The 18155-nt window shown below is 43.2% G+C and overlaps 1 protein-coding gene and 1 long non-coding RNA gene across 7 annotated transcripts in view; one reads left to right on the forward strand and one right to left on the reverse strand.

The window, feature by feature from the left end:
- LOC135237845 (uncharacterized) overlaps positions 1 to 14980 on the forward strand; it is a 37971-nt gene extending 22991 nt beyond the window's left edge. Inside the window, exon 3 of one of the 6 annotated variants that reach the window (XR_010324938.1) lies at positions 14264 to 14980. This is a non-coding gene — a long non-coding RNA (uncharacterized LOC135237845). Of the gene's footprint in view, positions 1 to 5357; positions 5687 to 9083; positions 9223 to 11958; positions 12098 to 14263 lie in introns of those variants that run through there. The other 5 variants (XR_010324939.1, XR_010324937.1, XR_010324940.1 and 2 more) reach the window with 5 other exon arrangements.
- epha8 (eph receptor A8) overlaps positions 2318 to 18155 on the reverse strand; it is a 91231-nt gene continuing 75393 nt past the window's right edge. The window contains exons 7-17 of the mRNA XM_064305357.1: positions 14980 to 15142; positions 14252 to 14348; positions 13122 to 13189; positions 12758 to 12883; positions 11995 to 12180; positions 11358 to 11419; positions 9048 to 9257; positions 8068 to 8217; positions 7248 to 7438; positions 6565 to 6720; positions 2318 to 6013 (exon numbers count right to left, since the gene is read on the reverse strand). Of these exons, the coding sequence (XP_064161427.1) occupies positions 5899 to 6013; positions 6565 to 6720; positions 7248 to 7438; positions 8068 to 8217; positions 9048 to 9257; positions 11358 to 11419; positions 11995 to 12180; positions 12758 to 12883; positions 13122 to 13189; positions 14252 to 14348; positions 14980 to 15142 (1524 nt within the window). The 3' untranslated portion in view covers positions 2318 to 5898. The remainder of the gene's footprint in view (positions 6014 to 6564; positions 6721 to 7247; positions 7439 to 8067; positions 8218 to 9047; positions 9258 to 11357; positions 11420 to 11994; positions 12181 to 12757; positions 12884 to 13121; positions 13190 to 14251; positions 14349 to 14979; positions 15143 to 18155) is intronic.

Below are 18155 nucleotides of genomic sequence, written 5' to 3' on the forward strand. Positions count from 1 at the left end.
AATATAGGCCTTTTGGGCTGATGTGCCCATGCCTGTAGTTTTAGGGCATAAAAAACCTTTCTGCATCTTTAATGCGGGACCTGCAAACAAGCAACATACTGGCATTAAAGAGAAGTGGTGGGGGGGTGGGGGGGGGCTGTGAAGGGGGCGCTCGGTGGAATGTGAAGATTATTCAAGGAAATGTGCCTAACCAAGGAACACAAACAAGGCAAAACACCTCAATTTTAGTTTATTCCCAGCCCCCACAAAAGGAATGGCCCCCGTATTAACTGGTTTCAGAGTAAATGGCAAATGCAATTATTACCGCTTCTAATCTAAACACACAGCGCAAAAAAAAAAAAAAAAAAGGAAAGGTTGCATTAACGTCCAGCTGAGCTAAGCTCCCATCTCTCTCAGGTTATTGGCGGTTTCGCCAGCCGCTGATAAACCGAGTGGGATTTTTCTTTTTCCTTTTCTCTTTCTCTTTCTTTTTCCGCCCTTAACGGTGGTGGAGGAGGAAAAAAAAAAGAAAAAAAAGAAGGACCTTGCAGAATTCCGCGGCGGTGTCCCGAGTATTGCTAATGCAATCGCTAATTAGCGCTCGGTCTAATTGGCGGAGAAGGGCCAGCCGTTGGGCTTTGGTGACGGATGCGCTCCCCGAGCCGGGCCCTAAAAAACGGCCGCTGTTATTGGATTCCCGCTCCCCCCCGCCTCAGAGCCAATACTAGCGCTATATACACTCAACAAAAAAAAACACGGGCGCTGAGGCGGCTACTGCAGCACACCGGACCGCTCTATTTTAAACCGAGGTAAACGTGTTATCATCTCGTCAAGCGCTGGTGGCATCGTGTGAGCGTGTGCCGCAGCTCTCTGGCCATTTCGCTTTAAAAAATTTTTTTTTTTAATTCACTGCCTTTTTTTCGTGCCATCTAAGACCATTCAAAGAGGCGACAGTAGCGTAGGCCGGATTGCTCCTGGCTGAAGCGATTGAGCCAGAACTCTCAACTGATGCCGTCAGTTTCATAATGTATGAAGTAACCTGCAGAGATGCATGTACGGGACTACATAATTAAACACATGTTACTTATAATTTCTTCAGAGGGTGTGTTTGTGTGTGTGTGTGACTATTTATGCATGTGTTTTTGCTGTTATTCACTATATTCTAACAGTAAGATAATCCACATTAGAATAATAATTTAGAATACTGCTTTTAAACAAACTATACCCGCGCATATTTAGTGGATGGATCTATAATAAAATGAAAGGGAGCTTAAAAAAATAAAAAAAATATAAAGTTAAAACTTGATCCTTAAATAGGCTAGTTTAAATGGCGGATATTAAAGTACAGGACACAGCCGCTGAGGACAAAAACTCAAATGGCGGCCGCTGCTATCAGCGGTCACGTGAAAACGAAAGATCAGCATCGCGGTTTTCAGCCGAATCTCTCTGCCTCGCGAGTTTTTTTTTAAGAGAGACGCTTTTGGCGGGAACGCGGGGTCGTACGCGGTCGCAGCCGAAGAGCCGGGACTTCGTTCGCGGCGGATTGATGATAATTAGAAGCGGGAATATCCGTGGCAACGGGGACCGCCTTCCTACGGCGCGTTGAGAGGGAGATTAATGTGGTCTGTTGACCGTCCCATTTCACCTGAACAAGGGATTATCTTTAAACTGCTAGCCCGAGGTGAACACAGGCAAATTACTCAAAAGGACCGATGCTGTAAGCAAAAAGGATTTTTTTTTTGTTTTTTCGCTCTTCTTCAGCCAGCTGGGGGAAAAAAAGACACTCATGCACACGTGCTGCCAATTTAGAAATAATTATAGTGTGCATGAATGGATGTATCAAAATGTCACATGCGTGAATTTGGAATATGATGTGTGAGCATATTATTGAGAGACAGTAATGCTTTCCTGACAAACTCACACATGTATATGCACACACACACACACACACACACACGCACACACACGCATATGTACATGAGCAGATGAGGATAACATATGTTATACCAACACAACTAGCTTCATCAGATATTGGGAGTTAGGCCTCTTTTAAAACCAGCCACTATGCGATTCGTTTTTAAGTCTGAGGGAAAACAAATGTAAGAAAGTATCATATCAGTGTATTTACAGTGCTTTTTATGTTAATTTTAGGAGCCGTCGAATGCACAATGTTGCCTATAAAAAGTTGGTTTAAGTGTATTATTCATGTTTAAATAAAAAGTGTATTACACTCAGACTTTGACGTGGCTGTCACAGTTTCATGAATGTGGAATTTTCAGGGACTACAGAAAGCGAAGGATCAGCCTAACCTCCTCAGATCCTGATAATCAGAAATCAGTCTCTCTGCTTCCTTTTATTGCACATATTTAACTTCCAACGTTCCAAGCATTTACACTCCACGCACTTCGTTACCATTTTACATCTTTTTCAAAAGGACAGGTGTGTTTGCGTGAATACCGAGGCATTAACAAACAACAGGGGAAAGAAAAAAGAAAAAAAAAACAGCTTGTTTGTAATTTCACACTTACTCTGATGTGTGACTGATTTTATCTTGTTACTCTCTGGCCCTGATCTTACCGCAGCATTGTTTGTCTTGTAATCATAAATTTAAAAAACATAAAAATAAATAAAATAATAGCCCTGCTTCAATAAACCTGTTTTAAACCACTGCATCGGTGTTGTATAAGAACATAAAAAATGAATCTTGTTTATGTTTGCAAAAGAATCAACAGAGGACAAAACCCCCATAATCTTGACTAAACTATGCATTTATATTATATATATGTATATTATATGTTATAAGGCTCTATCATGTTATTATAGAGCCTTATAACTCCAGCTATTTTACACCTTGTTTTCACCGTTGTCATGCACAGTAAGGTGCCATTTACTGAAACAATCCTGTAGCATTACATCCGCAGGTAAATGCTTCTCGAACACAGAGTCTTTAGAGACTTAAAATAAAAGTTAAGTTACACAGCTCCCATAAGTGAAATGGCTCTTGCAAAATTATACACAACAGACCTGTATCCTCCAATCAATATTGTAGCTGTTTATATTGCTGAATTACACTGAATAAACTTCATTGAACAATATTTCTTTCATGACCTTTCACAAGACAAATGAACTGTGCGGTACAAAAAAGTGGCTAAGTGAATAATATAGTTACATATAATAATGTACATCTTTTAGGTCTACATATTTAAAAGTTCTGGCTAAACAAAGCATTTCATAATTCATTCGATTCCATAAAACTGGGCTAATTTATCTGTTTTTTTTATAAATAATGAGGTAAATTACCACAACTTTATCAATTAAACGATCCCATTCCTGCTTTAAATTCTAAAATTGGAAGTCTGGAATCCTCGAGACACACCTTTCTATCGGCACTGAATTTAAAGCTAGAAAGGCAACAGAACTGGCCTCTCATCCAAGCCAAGGACTGGAAAAAAAGACATGGATGACGGATATTCCATTTTACGTAGTCACATAAACCTAGATCAGTAATTTACAATGGTTCTGGTTGTACATTTACCTAATTTCCGCCTGTGTCTGTGGTGTTTTGTGGGTCTCTGCTACTTACATTGGTAAAACTTGAACCTTTTGACATAAGGGTCACATAACACTGTCATACACATGACATAACAGCTGTCACAAGATGGCATAACAGATTGTCAGCTTATGTCAAATGACGTAAAACTGTCAAAACCTTAATTGGTAAATGTTTTTTAATTGGTCATAACATAACATAACATTTAAAGTATGACAGCTGTTAAGTCATGTTTATAACAGTGTTATGACAGCCTTACATTGAAGGGTTCAAGTAAAGTTGTCACCCTTACATCACTGATACTGTTGACATCACATTGCACCCAGGAAGCTTATGACTTCCTGACTGTGAAGGTAATTTTAAGGGGAAGGCAAGCCCCACAAAATTAGAGGCACCAATCAGCACAAGTAAAAAAAAGAAAAAAAAAAGTGGGGTTGCACTTAGTGTCCTTGGAAACAAAAGCCCTTTTGCAACCTAGTCCTCCCAATTCGTTGGCACGCAATTATTTCTAGTCATGTTTTTTTTTAAGTAACATTTACAACCATAAGCCTTTTAAACTTTCTTTTTTTTCAGATGAGGTTTGCTGTGAATAATAAAGGCTAGTTTTGGGCTACGTGTGAAATATCCACTCAAAAAAAGATCTGTCCTCAGTGGTCAGGCTGAGATGTGAGTTTGGTTTAGTCAGCTTCCACTGATGCAGCCTATAGAGGACGGTAAGAGATTGATTTACTGCTTGATTATTTAAGGTATGATTATACTGAAAGCTCCGTATTGTGTGTCTGTCATGGCAGTGTTTCGATTTTTATTTGCACAATAATGTGCATTTATATGGATATTGCCTTTCGGTATTAGGGAAGGAACTTTTATTTTGTATATAAACTGTACATTTACAATTGAAAATTAATGTGAAACCAGAATGTCCCTTGAAGTTTGCACTCAGAAAAAGTCTTATTATTTTGTCCTGACAGCATTGCTACTGCAGGCATTGAGGAGTGAAACATACAGATGAACCCTGTTAATATGTTAATATTACTCCCCAAGGTGGTCCTACGGGAAAGAATAAATAAATCAAATTTAAAACAACACAATCCCTGGGAAGTGTTGACTTGGATAAACCAAGCCTCTATTAACCACCATACATGCTACAACTGTAGTTTACATCAAAATAACCTGCTCAATTTCAGTTACATATTGTTAGTTTCCAACTCTATCAGGAATTTAATTGAATATATGCATTTAAAATGGAAATTCTGCAGAAATCTGCTAATTTTCTTCAGTGAACAGCCTTAGGTTTTGTAAGGGGTTGTGTTTTTTAACAGGGGTAATTCAACATGGCGTGTAGGTTTTTAAAGAAACTGCAATTTGCCAGTAAAGGTATCTTAATATTAATTTAGGGAATATCACCTGGGTTTATCAATATTAAAAAAGATATTAACCATCCACTGTGTTGTACTTGACTGCATACCAGGAAACAGTGTTTGTGCGGGAAAAAAAAAAGAAAACATTCTTATGATTGCACATGGAAGCAAATACCTTCAGTTAGTCCCTTTTAGGTTATTCTAAGAAACACAATATTTGTACAATATCCCTTTTGCTTCTTAAGACTACAGAGGCAAGAAACTAAACAAACAAAAAAAAAAAAAGCAGTAACAATAAAATCACAATAGATAGTTATTTTCAAGGTATTTGTGCGCTAAGCAGCTTTCAGACAGTGGCAGGAAAAGACTGCGTGTCCTTCAGTTCCGTCGCAAAGGTTGACGACTTTGACAACCTTATTTTCCTCTTCTTTCTTTTAAAAAGTTTTCTTTGCTGCCGCACTGCTTTTCAGCTCCACCGCCAAGGAACTCCAGCAGTGCTGTACGTCAGGAATAAGTACAGTTCTGAAACCGGGGGAGTTCTGGGTCATTTTCTGCTGAACTGCTGAGGTCCCATTATTGGTGAGAAGGTCTTTTGGCACCGCGAGCTCAACTCAGGTCAGATGATCGTCTCTATTACCATTTGATATTTTTCCCAGTCCGTGTCACTGTCCAGTTCCACACGTTAGCTTTCTTTTGCAGAGTAAAATTAAAATCGGGAGATTTAAGGCAGTCTTTTTCCCCCCTACTGATATAAACAAGACAAGAAATTTGGATGTTGTAAAAAAACAAAAAACAAAAAACCAACAACAACGAAGTAGTCTTCCACCAAAAAATTAAAAAAGTAAAATCCATCAGGTATAACTGAAAAGTATCCACTTTCAAAGGAAGAGCGCTTCAGGACGTGTCTTTTATAAGTCTGTACACACATTTCATTTTATTGTACATTTTCAAATATAAACGTGTTAAAAACGATCAGCTGTGGCGCCCCCTGTGGGCAGTGCTGTGCGTTGACTATACGTGCACGGACGGCACGCTCTTGTTCAGCACCTGCGCCCGCATCACCTGGACGCTCGTCATGATCTTCTTCTGGTGGCCCATCAGCGTCACGCCCAGCCGGTGGATGTCACTGTCGCCCGGGAAACAAGACGGAAATGAGGCTCAAAGGAAAAGCAGCATGGCGGCGGTAGCAACACAAAACAACACGACGCCCGCGTTTCACAAACTAATCTCGGCGTACGCTCGCCGCGAAAGGTTACAGCGCCGCCGTTACCGCCGCTGATTACATTACCATAGCGAAAGGTCGCGCCTCGGCGTAATATCAACGCCACGCTCGCCCCTTCCAAATTACCGCTGGTAACGCCATCAATGGGGAGCCGTACACACTGAGAGGTTACATTTGAAAGGCTTAATGGCAGACTGCATTTTGATCGCGCATTCCCCACATCCCCGAATACCTGCCCCCCCCCCCAACAGATCACTCACAAGCACCCTCTCTGCCTCTGTATCCCCACACCGGTTTGGAGTGACAACTGCAGATCTTTTGTGTGAGTGGCTCGATTAGCCGACACCTGCCCAGCCGCATAGTTTCAAACCTCTTGAATAATTGTTGGACCTTGTGGGATGGGGGGGGTGCTGGTGGTGGGGGGGGAGGGAGGAAGGGGAGGGGGGCCTACTCACTGTTGATTCATCCCCATTACGTGGCCCAGAGTCATGTACCCGCCCGCGGCGAAGTTGCCTTTGTAGCGGCCCATCTTAATGGTGTCCAGCCACTCGTCCACCGACCGGCAGCTTCTGAAATCGGGAATGCTTCTGTTCATCAGAGGGCTGTTTAACCTGCAACGAGAGCGAACGGGCCTTTGAAACGCACCGCCGGCTCGGGCACAAAATCAATGGGAGTTAAAATGATAGTGGAGGCTGAGGGGGAGGGGAGGGAGGGAGGGGGCTGATTGCGGAGGCTGTAGCTGGTTAGATTAATGCGAAGAGAAAACCCCTCGTCGGCCTCCGCCATGCACCAGCGGCTCTGGTTGGGGGGGGGGCGAGACCGAACCAGGTGATTTAAACAAGCCCGGTCCTAAAGCGCCCCCCCATGCAGATCAATGTCAATATCACCCAGGGGCATTTTATTTAACAGGGAACACGTCTGTGTTAAATGAGCTGATTGGAGAGAGAGCAGTGCCCACACTTAATGGCGATGGCTGGCCCCCTCCGCCATCTGGGGGAGAAAGTTTTGGGAGGGGAACTTTGTCGGACGGGAACGGGACACGTCCAGGCTGCGAGGACAAGGGAAGACGGGGACGGAAATCTGCGGCCGTTTCCCCCGGAGACGGAGATCTGCAGCCGTTTCCGTGGAGACGGCTCACCTGCATAGCGTCTCAAGGGACTTGAGGTTTTCCGGGTTGCGGATCAGCTTGTCCAGAACGGTGACGATCTGGCAGAACTTGGGCCTCTCGTTGCGGTCCTTCTGCCAGCAGTCCAGCATTAGGGTGTGGAGGGCCCCCGGACAGGCCATGGGGGCGGGGAGACGGTAGCCCTCCTCCACGGACTTTATCACCTGGGAAACGAGGGCAGCGCTTCGTTTCGGGACAACGCACTTGGTACTTAGGTCAGACATATTGATGAATACGCAATGTAATTATTTTTTGGCTGTTTAACTACAAACGCAAATGTCTGCGACTGACTGAGTGAGTGATGAAGTTATACCATCTGTCAGCCGAGTTATGAAGTTACACCATTGGTCGGCCAGATGACGTGTGTTAGGTCCAGCTATATAGTAGGTTTTGACCTGGTCTTGTTGGTTTTGGTGCTGAATGGATCTGCTTTAGGTATGTCTGCATGTGCACTGACCAATCAAACGGGGAGCGCGATACATCTCCCCTACTAAACGGGTGAAATATTAAAAACCACCCCCGTACCTAGAAGCAGATCCAAACAGCAGGCGGAGGCTGGGGTGGTGGAGGGTGAGCGCAATTCTGTGAGTAGCTGTGCTTCCAAAGTAGATATAAAAATGCTGGAACCCCAACCAAAAGCTGGGATTCCTTTCTTTGCTCTGTTCTAAGGTTTAAATAACATTTGAAGGGGCATTTTGCAATGGCATCAAAGACACAACAGGCCTTTGCAATAAAGCCAGTTGTTGTCCATTTGTTTCATGCAAAACTACAAAATCTGTGATTTTGTACGCACATCCCGATTGGTCAGGTTCCAGTACGGCCTCTCCCCATAGGACATAACCTCCCACATGACCACGCCATAGCTCCACACGTCACTGGCTGAGGAAAACTTGCGGTAGGCGATGGCCTCTGGGGCCGTCCAGCGAATAGGGATCTTGCCACCCTGTGGACAAAAGAAACGGAGGTTATTGGATTAACGTTCGTAACTTTGATGCAACAATTGTGTTGAACTGCTTCCCCAAACAAATATGTCCTCACAGGGTGAGGTAATTTCCTTTCCTGAAATTTCCTTTCCTTTCCTTTTTTTTTTCCAAAGCCGTATGTTGTGAGGTGCCTGTTTTGCAAAAAACAAACAAGCAAACCAAAAAAAAAAAAAAAAGGCACAAACACATTTGCAAAAATGAGTTTATGCATTGTAAATGAGTCACTCTGTCAATGACAGCCTTGTGGATTTCATAATCCCCCTAAGCCACAGAATATTCAAAATACTGTAACACCATCCTTCATTATGTTTCATTTGTAATTATTAACATAAATACTGTACATGCTTCAGAAATCAAGAGCAGAAGGCACACACACACACACACACACACACACACATAGCTTTTATATATAAAATGTATATACACATATACATATATATGTGTGTGTGTATAAATGTATAAATTTTATATATAAAAGCTGTGACAGGTTTAGCACAGATCCAGTTTCTCTATCCCTTTTACTGTACCTTCAAAATCCTCTTTTTATTAGCTATGCCTCTGGCCTCACTGTAGCCATATTTTACTCCGCAGAGGAGTGTGTAATTCGTCAGTACAGTATACTGTACGTTGACTTGTATTTCATATTTTATGGAGGTTGCTTTAACTTCTTGAAACGCAGCCAAACGCACACAGCCGAACGCTCGCTGGACATTTTGGGGGTTACGCGTATAGCGGTATAAGCACTCGCCCCCCTCCCCTCCGGCGCATTTGGCGGGAAGTCAGCACTCACGGTGGTGGTGTACGCCGCGTTCGGGTCGTCCTCCAGGACCCGGGAGAGGCCGAAGTCCGAGACCTTGCAGACCAGGTTGCTGTTGACCAGGATGTTGCGGGCGGCCAGGTCCCGGTGGACGTACCCCAGGTCGGCCAGGTAGCTCATGCCCGCCGCGATGCCACGCAGAATCCCCACCAGCTGGATGATGGTGAACTGCCCGTCGTGCCTCTGCAAGGACAGGAGAATCAGGCTGGAGTTCTCACCTCAGTTGCAGTTATTTTATAAAATAAATAACACTAAGGAATAAATAATACTGAGGAATGAATAAACCACTGAATCTTAAAAGGCGCGCAGCTTCGGTTATTGTCCACCGTGGCTCTGCAATAGTGTTTTCAAGGACAAGAGAATCAGGATGGAGTTCTCATCTCAGTTGCAGTTATTTTATAAAATAAATAACACTAAGGAATAAAGAATACTGAGGAATGAATAAACCACTGAATCTTAAAAGGTGTGCAGTTTGCTAGTGTAACTACACCTGGAGTTTTCACCTCAGTTGCAGTTATTCTATAAAATAAATAATACTACAGAATAAATAAACTACTGAATCTTAAAAGGTACGCAGTTTCAGTTAGTGTAACTACACCTGATTTACCAGTTGCAGTTAATTTTATAAAATAAATAATACTAAGAATAAATAAAACTACTGAATCTTAAAGGGCCACAGTTAGTTTCAAATTTAAATGTAATCATTAAACATGGCTAAGTAAAAAAGAGAATTTTGAAGTTAAATGTCTAGAGCACAGTAGGACTCCATAATCTAGCCAGTCAGTTAAACATAGCAGCGAATTGGAATTTATAATGCTGGCGCTACAGTGGACCCATAAACCACACGGAGGTAAGTAAACTTAGCAACGCCCCCGGCAACGGCGCTTTCTGTCTCCGCCCCTAGAGTAACAAAACCGGCCTCTCATTGGCCGTTTAAACACACACACCACGACGGCCGGCGTCACGTTAAATCCGCGCTTTCGCCAAAGTGCTTTTTTTTTTTTACGACACGCTCAAACGCCGCGATGGATGTGCCCTCTGACACGGGAGCGTCTTACCGCCGCCGCCGCGGTTCGAGCGGCTTCCGCAAGCCGCCGCCGGCGGCACCGGGTCTTATTAGTACGCTAGCGCGCGGCTAGCGTGTCGTCTCCGCTGCAACGCTTTATTAATAAAACATTAGAGGAGTCCTTGACTGATATATATAGGGCAGTTTTTTTTTGAAAGAAAGAGAAAAAATGAAAATATACAGTCGGGTTCTGATTTATAGACAGACGGGACATTTTCATTTGAGGAATCTGACAAATATGCACACACACACACACACACACACACACATATATATGTACGTGCATTATGCGTGTTAAGCTCAGAAAAGTTTGCTGACCTGCGTGTGAAACTGTCTTTCGACCTATTTGTATTACAAAGTCAAATTCCTTGACCCTTGTGCATTCACTAATTGCCTGCATGTCATAACTTCACAAACACAGCATTGTGCCACTGTGTAGTGCTGACACCACGAGCCCTCATAATCACGCTCAGCGCCCTCGGCTAATTAAGGCCAATTAGTACAGCAGCGTTCTTCCCTTCAAACTCATCAGGCCCGGGACACTGAACCACCGACTACAGCAGGGGAGGTGCAGCAACCCTGTTCCTGGAGATCTGCCGTCCTGTAGGTTTTCACTCCAACCCTAACAAAGCACACCTCATTCAACAGCTAGAGATCTACCGTCCTGTAGGTTTTCACTCCAACCCTAACAAAGCACACCTCACTCAACAGCTAGAGATCTACCGTCCTGTAGGTTTTCACTCCGACCCTAACAAAGCACACCTCATTCAACAGCTAGAGATCTACCGCCCTGTAGGTTTTCACTCCGACCCTAACAAAGCACACCTCATTCAGCAGCTAGAGATCTTTGCTGAGCAGCTAATTAGCGGAATAACGTGTGCCAAATTAGGGTTGGAATGAAAACCTACAGGGTTGTAGATTCCCAGGAACAGGGTGGGGGTTTCCTGTCCTATGTTATAGCTTTGAGCAGGGAACCTCAATCTCATCCAGAAAGCCCTGGGGTGGATACAGGCTTTCGTTCCAACCAAACAGTTACAGTTACACACCCTGATTCTACTAATCAACCGCTAGTCTTTGCTAAGGACCTTGATTAGTAGAGTCAGGTGTGTTACTGCTTGGTTGGAAACAAAAGCCTTCACCCACACCGGCCCGTTCTGGATAAGACTGAGTGACCCCTGGCGTAGAGGAACAGGAGCAACAGAGGGAAGAGGACTGACCCGTAAAAAGGAGTCCAAAGATCCGTTCTCCATGTACTCCGTAATGATCATCACTGGTTTACCTGGGGGGGGGAGGAAGGATGGAGCAAACATTAGGACGGATATTCAAATCTAATAATACAACAGCCTTCGAGGCACAGGGCTAAGTGTATTTTTTCATCAAATACACTTAGAATCTCTTTAAGGTCTAATGCAATTCAGTAAAACCCAAAACGAACCTTCCCAGGTGAATCCGGCACCGTAACCGCAACACACTTATGAACATGTTTTTTTTGGAAGAAATTACAAAGCTTATGTAAACGGCAGCGATTCCTTAGCCCTGTTTCTGGAGATCTGTCCGATAGGTTTTCATTTTAACCCTAATTTGGTAACACCTAATTCTGCAAGAGATCAAAGAGATCTCTAGCTGCTGAATGAGGTGCGCTGTGTTAGGGTTGGAGTAAAAAACCTTCAGGATGGTAGATCTCCAGGAACAGGGTTGGGAACCATTGGTATGGTATTTCATCAGTTCCAATACACCAGACAAGATCAGTAATGCGTATAAAAGTATTTGAATCCAAAAACAAATACGTATTTGACCCATGGTCTGGTTTTAATGGAGGCATGAGTGAACGACACAGAGCTTCACAGAACTCACTCCTGGTGACCACGCCCTCCAGGCGGATGACGTTGGGGTGGTCGAACTGCGCCATGATGCTGGCCTCGCCCAGGAAGTCCCGGCGCTGCTTCTCGCTGTACCCAGCCTTCAGCGTCTTCAGGGCGACCGGGATGTCCCTCTTACCCGGGAGACGCATCCGGCCGTAGCACACCTCCCCAAACTCCCCTGAGGAGGACCACATGACGTAATTATTAAATTATGTATTTGTATTTGTGAAATTATTATTATTATTATTATTATATTTGTTATTATATAATTATTATAATAGAATTATTATATTATTATATATTATTATTCAATATTTGTAGGTATTAAGTTATTTCAATTGTAAATCTTGAAACTTTTGTTGTTCTTCGAGATGAGGACCATGATAAAAAAAAAAAGTGAAAGTGTTTACTTTGCAGTTGGGCATTTTGAGAATATTCTACGCGTTGATTTGATCGTCAAGTTATTATATATCTTGCGTATATTATCCACTGCAGAACTTATTTGTAGTTACCCCCCATGACAACAAATTTACTAGTACCCCCCAGCTCAATATTTTTTACTTTATTTTTAAATGTAAATATTTTGATTGTTATTAGTTCATTATCATTTTTTCCTGAAAAATGAAAGTATAAGTTAGAACTGAAACATGAACTGTGCGTACTTTCAGAGAACAGTCTAGACAAGAAAAAAAGACATAATTACTGAACAAGATGAGGAGCAGGGGCTCACACCTTGGTGTGACCTGCAGACTCACCTGAACCAATGATTTTTTCTATTTTAATCCTGGAAGCCTCGATTTCTCTGGCAAACTCGTGTACGGCTTGACATGGGTCTTCGTACGTGTGGGGGTCGATATAAAACCTGGCTTCTGGAAAAGAGACTAAAAAAAGATTTCAACATCTGGTTAGTCCTGAAAAAAAACATTTTAAATTCATATGGTTTGAAAAAAGCAGTGAGTATTGTCACAGTGAATTTATCAACAATTGATAATTAAATATAACTGTATCACCAGTTGAGTTCAATCAATAAAAGAGTGGACAATGAACTGCAAGACTCGTCGAAATTTAAGGTGACAATGTTTTCTGAAGAGATGCTAAATTACAAAGTGGGATACTCACTGTGTCCATTTTGGTAGTGCATCTTCTCTTCTTCAGAGTCTTGGAAAGCCTTACTGTAGCCACAATGTCTGTTTCACACAGAAGAAAAAAAAACAGAAAAATAAATCAGACACTGTTTTTAGTCTCCCCCCCCCCAAACAATTCTGAATGGAACATTCCATTTCTTTCTTCCTCCATTTAGAATCATGTGAAATAAATCTGTTCTAACCTGAATAGTCTCTCCCGTTTTGCGCAGAAGTTAATTAACTCTGAAACATGGCTTTAATCATCTGAGGTTGTTTAGATATTTAAATTGGTACATCTTTTTAGGATCCTCTGAGAGGCTGCGGGAATAGGGTGCAGCTTTCTGAACAAATTTAAATAATTTTCACTGAAAATCACTGAAGTCAGTATTAATTAAATACAATCGTATTTCATTATTTGATACTCTTTTTATTTGAGATCAAACTTGCAGACTTCAAAAACAGGAGCAAGAAGATAATTGAGAGCACTTTGCATTTGTAATTGTCTGGAATCAACTATCATGTACAGTTATGAACTAACTGAGAAAAACTTAGATTAGACAATAACTGCTCTCTGGTAATTCAAGTTTACATTTTATATTAGTAGTGCCAGCACTGCTGCAGAAATATTTTAATATAATTCAATAAACATAACGTGAGCATTAACGGCATGGTTCTCCGAGGAAAAAAAACCACAAAATTATACCCCTGTCAGTTATATTCAAAGATTCCTGCTGTTACTTGTGATTGCTTCCTGGCTGAAATTATGTTTGGTAAATAATGGAAAACATATTCTGTGATAATATTATGACCACAATAACACATTTGACCTTTAGAAACACTTTGATTGAAAGTCTCATTTACAGAGACTGCAAGCAAATTTAGCGTAACTGCTATGCAACTCTACACATTTCTACAGTGCTCACCTTGAGTAATTACATACAATACAGAAAAAGGACTGTGTTTTTCAGTTAGGCGTAGGGCTTACACACAGTTGAGGCTAGACTCAGACTCAGAGTAGAGGTCATAAAACTGCACAAACTGCACATTAATTGCACTTTGACGAGTTTCGGTAAGCACGAAATGGCCGCGTAAGAAAAGGGCAGCAATGCATAGTACTCCTCTTGCCGTTTTCTGCAGATGACGATGGCCAGGAACGTCACCAGGCCCGTCACCAGCGCCATGGAGATCCAGATGATCGTCATGGTGTTGTACTTTAGGGGAACTGTAACACAATCATCCCGGTGAGTAACGGTGTTTATATATTAAAAACACATAAAACACAAAAAAAAAAAAAAATCAATTATGACTCAGAAAAAACTTCAAGAACCATCGCTTGAAAGGCTGCTGTGAGTTCACAATGCCTGTCTGTCCAGCTAACAAGTTGTTCTTGGACTGCTAAGTGCACAATTAATTGCAAAGCATGTCATCTTTATGGTTGTGTTATGAGATAAGCCAGACAGACCATACCTGCTGTTTAGTTGTCCATAATATTTTTAAAGCATTTTTTAAGCATTTTTTTCAATATCAGTAAATGTTCCTAAAAACACAGGAGGCTCCAAATACAAATTCAAACCAAAACAAAGTGCAAACTTCTGTTTAGACGTATCCTGCCTGCATGAACATAAGATGTGCCATGTTTTTAATATTTTTGAAAGTCTGACCAAAAGCTGCCACGGTACACTGGAGTCTGCAAGTTCTCTACACTGTCTGAAAATATCCACAAATATCCTTTATAAAATAAAATTCAGCGATTACACTACTGGCATTATGATCCTCTGAACCACCTGGCAGTGAGAGAGTTGTTAGCTCTCAGCGGTTGGAGACATCATGTGACCTGCAGCTCGTGAACCCACCCGCTTTGCCGGTCTGGATCTCCACCGATTGGCTGAAGCGGCCGCAGCCCGCCGAGGTCCTGGCCCGCACCTGGAAGACGTAGCGGGTCCCCGGCTTCAGCCCCGAAACCTTGGCGGAGGTGCCCTTGGACTTGAGGGTGGAGTAGCTCTGCTGCTCCCTGTCCTGTCGAAAAATAAGACCAAAGGGAACACTTTGACTTTTCATAGGGCGGGGGCTGCTGGGGGGGGAGGGGGGGAGGGGGTGATCATAACATAACACAACATAACTTCATTATGAGAACAGGCCATTCAACCCAACAATGCTCGTCATTTCCCTGACTGAATTGTACCTAGTGCTGGGATTACCTACAGACAAGATTGTATCTAACACTCTACCAAGCCTGGTCTTAAAAATCCATAGTTTCTGCCTCTACTATGTGACCTGGCTGGCTATTCCACACATTGACTACTCTCTGTGTGAAAATTGTAGGGGTAAAGCACAGTTCTAGTGTGTGGATGGGCATCGGGGGTCTGGTACTGGCCTGGTCTGGTCTGCTTGTAGCTCTCTATGAAATCTCTTGTAATCATGTCTCATGTAATCACGCCTCATTTCTAGTTTATGACTTGCCATAGCCTTACTGACTACGCCTATGCTTGCTGTGGAAAGTAGACTTGGCATTTATGGCTTTGGATAACTGATACTTTGTGAGAATCGCAAATTATCTGACCTGATCGCTATGGATAAAAGCGTCTGACAAATGAAACGCAATGCAATGTAACACAACGTACTGATCTGCACTGTGCGACCATGACGGAGAACTGCGATGGAAAAAGAAACGGCAGCTGATGTGTTTCTGAGGAGGGCACGCGTCTTCTCTGGGCTCTCCTGAATCAATAGCCGAGGCTGAAGGAAGGAGCCTCAATAAAAAGCACTGGGCACTCCAAACAGGCTAAGGCAGTCCGAGACGCCGTCGGACGAGCGCGAAATCCCAGAGGATATCCACCGTGAGATGCACGCATATGACACTGGGCACACGCTTTATTAAAATGATTCATCATAGAGAAAAACCACGGTTGCGATACAATATGAACAGTGATATGAACAGTGCCATATATCTCCTACCTACTCCCCCAATCCCCCCACGCCCCCCCCCCCCTCCCCGCCTCGACCCGGGTGTTTGAACAGGGGTTGAGCTGATTCCCATTTAATTGGCAACAGAGCACACAGGCCAGCTTCCCAGAATGCCTCTGGGCTTGTGTGACCAGAGCCTGTCTCTTGCCAAATTTAACGCGCAGGACGCAGGAAGTGGAGGACTCGTGCCTGTTGCGCGCGATCGAGGCTTATTCCTTGATCCGCGCGGCTTCGACGTCGCCGCCGCCGCCGCCGCCGCCATCGCCACGGTCCCGCCCGCGCCAGGCGAGAGCGGAATTACTGGCGGGGGGTAGCTCGCTCGCCCATCTCGCTCTCGCCCTGAGTGAAGGGCCCCGTTCCCCCCCCCCCCACCCCCCACCCCCCGACGCAGTCCGCTGCACACGCCGCTGTTAAACCTCCCTCGCGGGACTCCTGCGCCGCGAACAGCGACTTGACAAACGGGAATTAAACCTTATTTACATTGTCGCTTTGCTGAGCATCCGCTGTTTGTTCATTCTCCAGCAGCGCCTGTATCACTCCTGCCCATTAGCCCATGAGCCGCTCAGCGCCGCGGCAATTAACTTGTCTCCCTGGTTTTTTTTTTTTTTTTTTTTTTGGCAAGGTGGGGGTAAAAGGCCCCCGAGAGGCGAAATCACCCCTGTTTATTCTTCATTCGCCTCTGCCTTTTACCAGCTCCCGAAAATCGGACCTAATCAATTATGAAGTGGGTTTTTTTTTTTTTTTTTTAATTGCCTTCAATTAATGCGACTGCATTTCAGTTAAATTCAAAGTGTTTTTTTAATAAAATTTCCTAACACTGGTTGTCACACAGTGTCCCTTGTTTTATCTCATACCATAGAGTGTACCACGGAATGCCAGCTTCTGATTTGCTGGCGCTGATTATGTTTAACACCCTGCGCTGTTGCATTGTGGGTGTGTGTCAGCAACAAGCAGACACAGGTTTCCTTTGAATTGCCCTCTAAGTGGCTGGTTTACTAAGAATGGAGCTAATTAGCACCAGGTATTCAAAAAAATAATAATAATTAAAAAAATAAATAAAATGCATTCCTGCATGTTTCATGATGTTTACTAATAATAATTACCACATTTTAATAATTGTTACCAACCTTTATAAATCACATTTAATTACTTATTTGCATATTTTTTTTTTTTACATTCTCTGCTCCCATGTTTTTGCAGTCCTACATTTGGAACTCTTTGAATTGTGTATCCATTAAGTCAATCATAATAAAAATGAGCATTCCCACATTTCACCTCCGCAAAAGGTACTAATTGAACACCAAATGAAGCAATTCTACAGTTCTATACTGTAAAACCATAGTGCAGAAAATTGGTAACAATTATCGTTATTGTTGCTATAACTCATTATAATAAAAAAAAAAACAGTAAAGATGAGTTCAACTTAATCAGTGAAGTTTACCTGACCCAGAAGGCTAAAGGCAATCAATCCACTCTCTCAAACCCTCTGAGCAAACTGAACGTCCCCAGATGTGTGGATTGGGATTGGTGTTGTGAAGCAGCAGAATGAATAAGGTTAGGGTTAGGGGTTATGATTGGGTTAGGGTTAGGGGTTATGGTTGGGTCAGGGTTGGGTTAGGGTTAGGGTTAGGGGTATGGTTGGGTTAGGGGTTAGGGTTGGGGTTGGGTAGGTTGTAGGTTGTTAGGTTGGGTTAGCGGTATGGTTGGATTAGGGTTGGGTTAGCGGTATGGTTGGGTTAGGGTTGGGTTAGCGGTATGGTTGGGTCAGGGTTGGGTTAGGGTTAGGGGTTACGGTTGGGTCAGTGGTTAGGTTGTTAGGTATGGTGGATTAGTGGGTTAGCGGTATGGTTGGTTAGGGGTTAGCGGATGGTGGTAGGTTGGGTTAAGTTAGGATGAGTGTTAGGGTTACGGTTGGGTTAGGGTTGGGTTAGGATGGTGGTTAGGTTGGGTTAGCGGTTGGTTGGTTAGGGTTGGGTTAGGTTAGGGTTAGGGTTACGGTTGGGTCAGGGCTGTAGGGGTTAGGTTAGGCGCTACCTCCGTAGTAGGTTAGGGTTGGTAGGTTGGG

Source organism: Anguilla rostrata, chromosome 13 (assembly GCF_018555375.3).
Source record: "Anguilla rostrata isolate EN2019 chromosome 13, ASM1855537v3, whole genome shotgun sequence".
Lineage (NCBI taxonomy): Eukaryota > Metazoa > Chordata > Actinopteri > Anguilliformes > Anguillidae > Anguilla > Anguilla rostrata.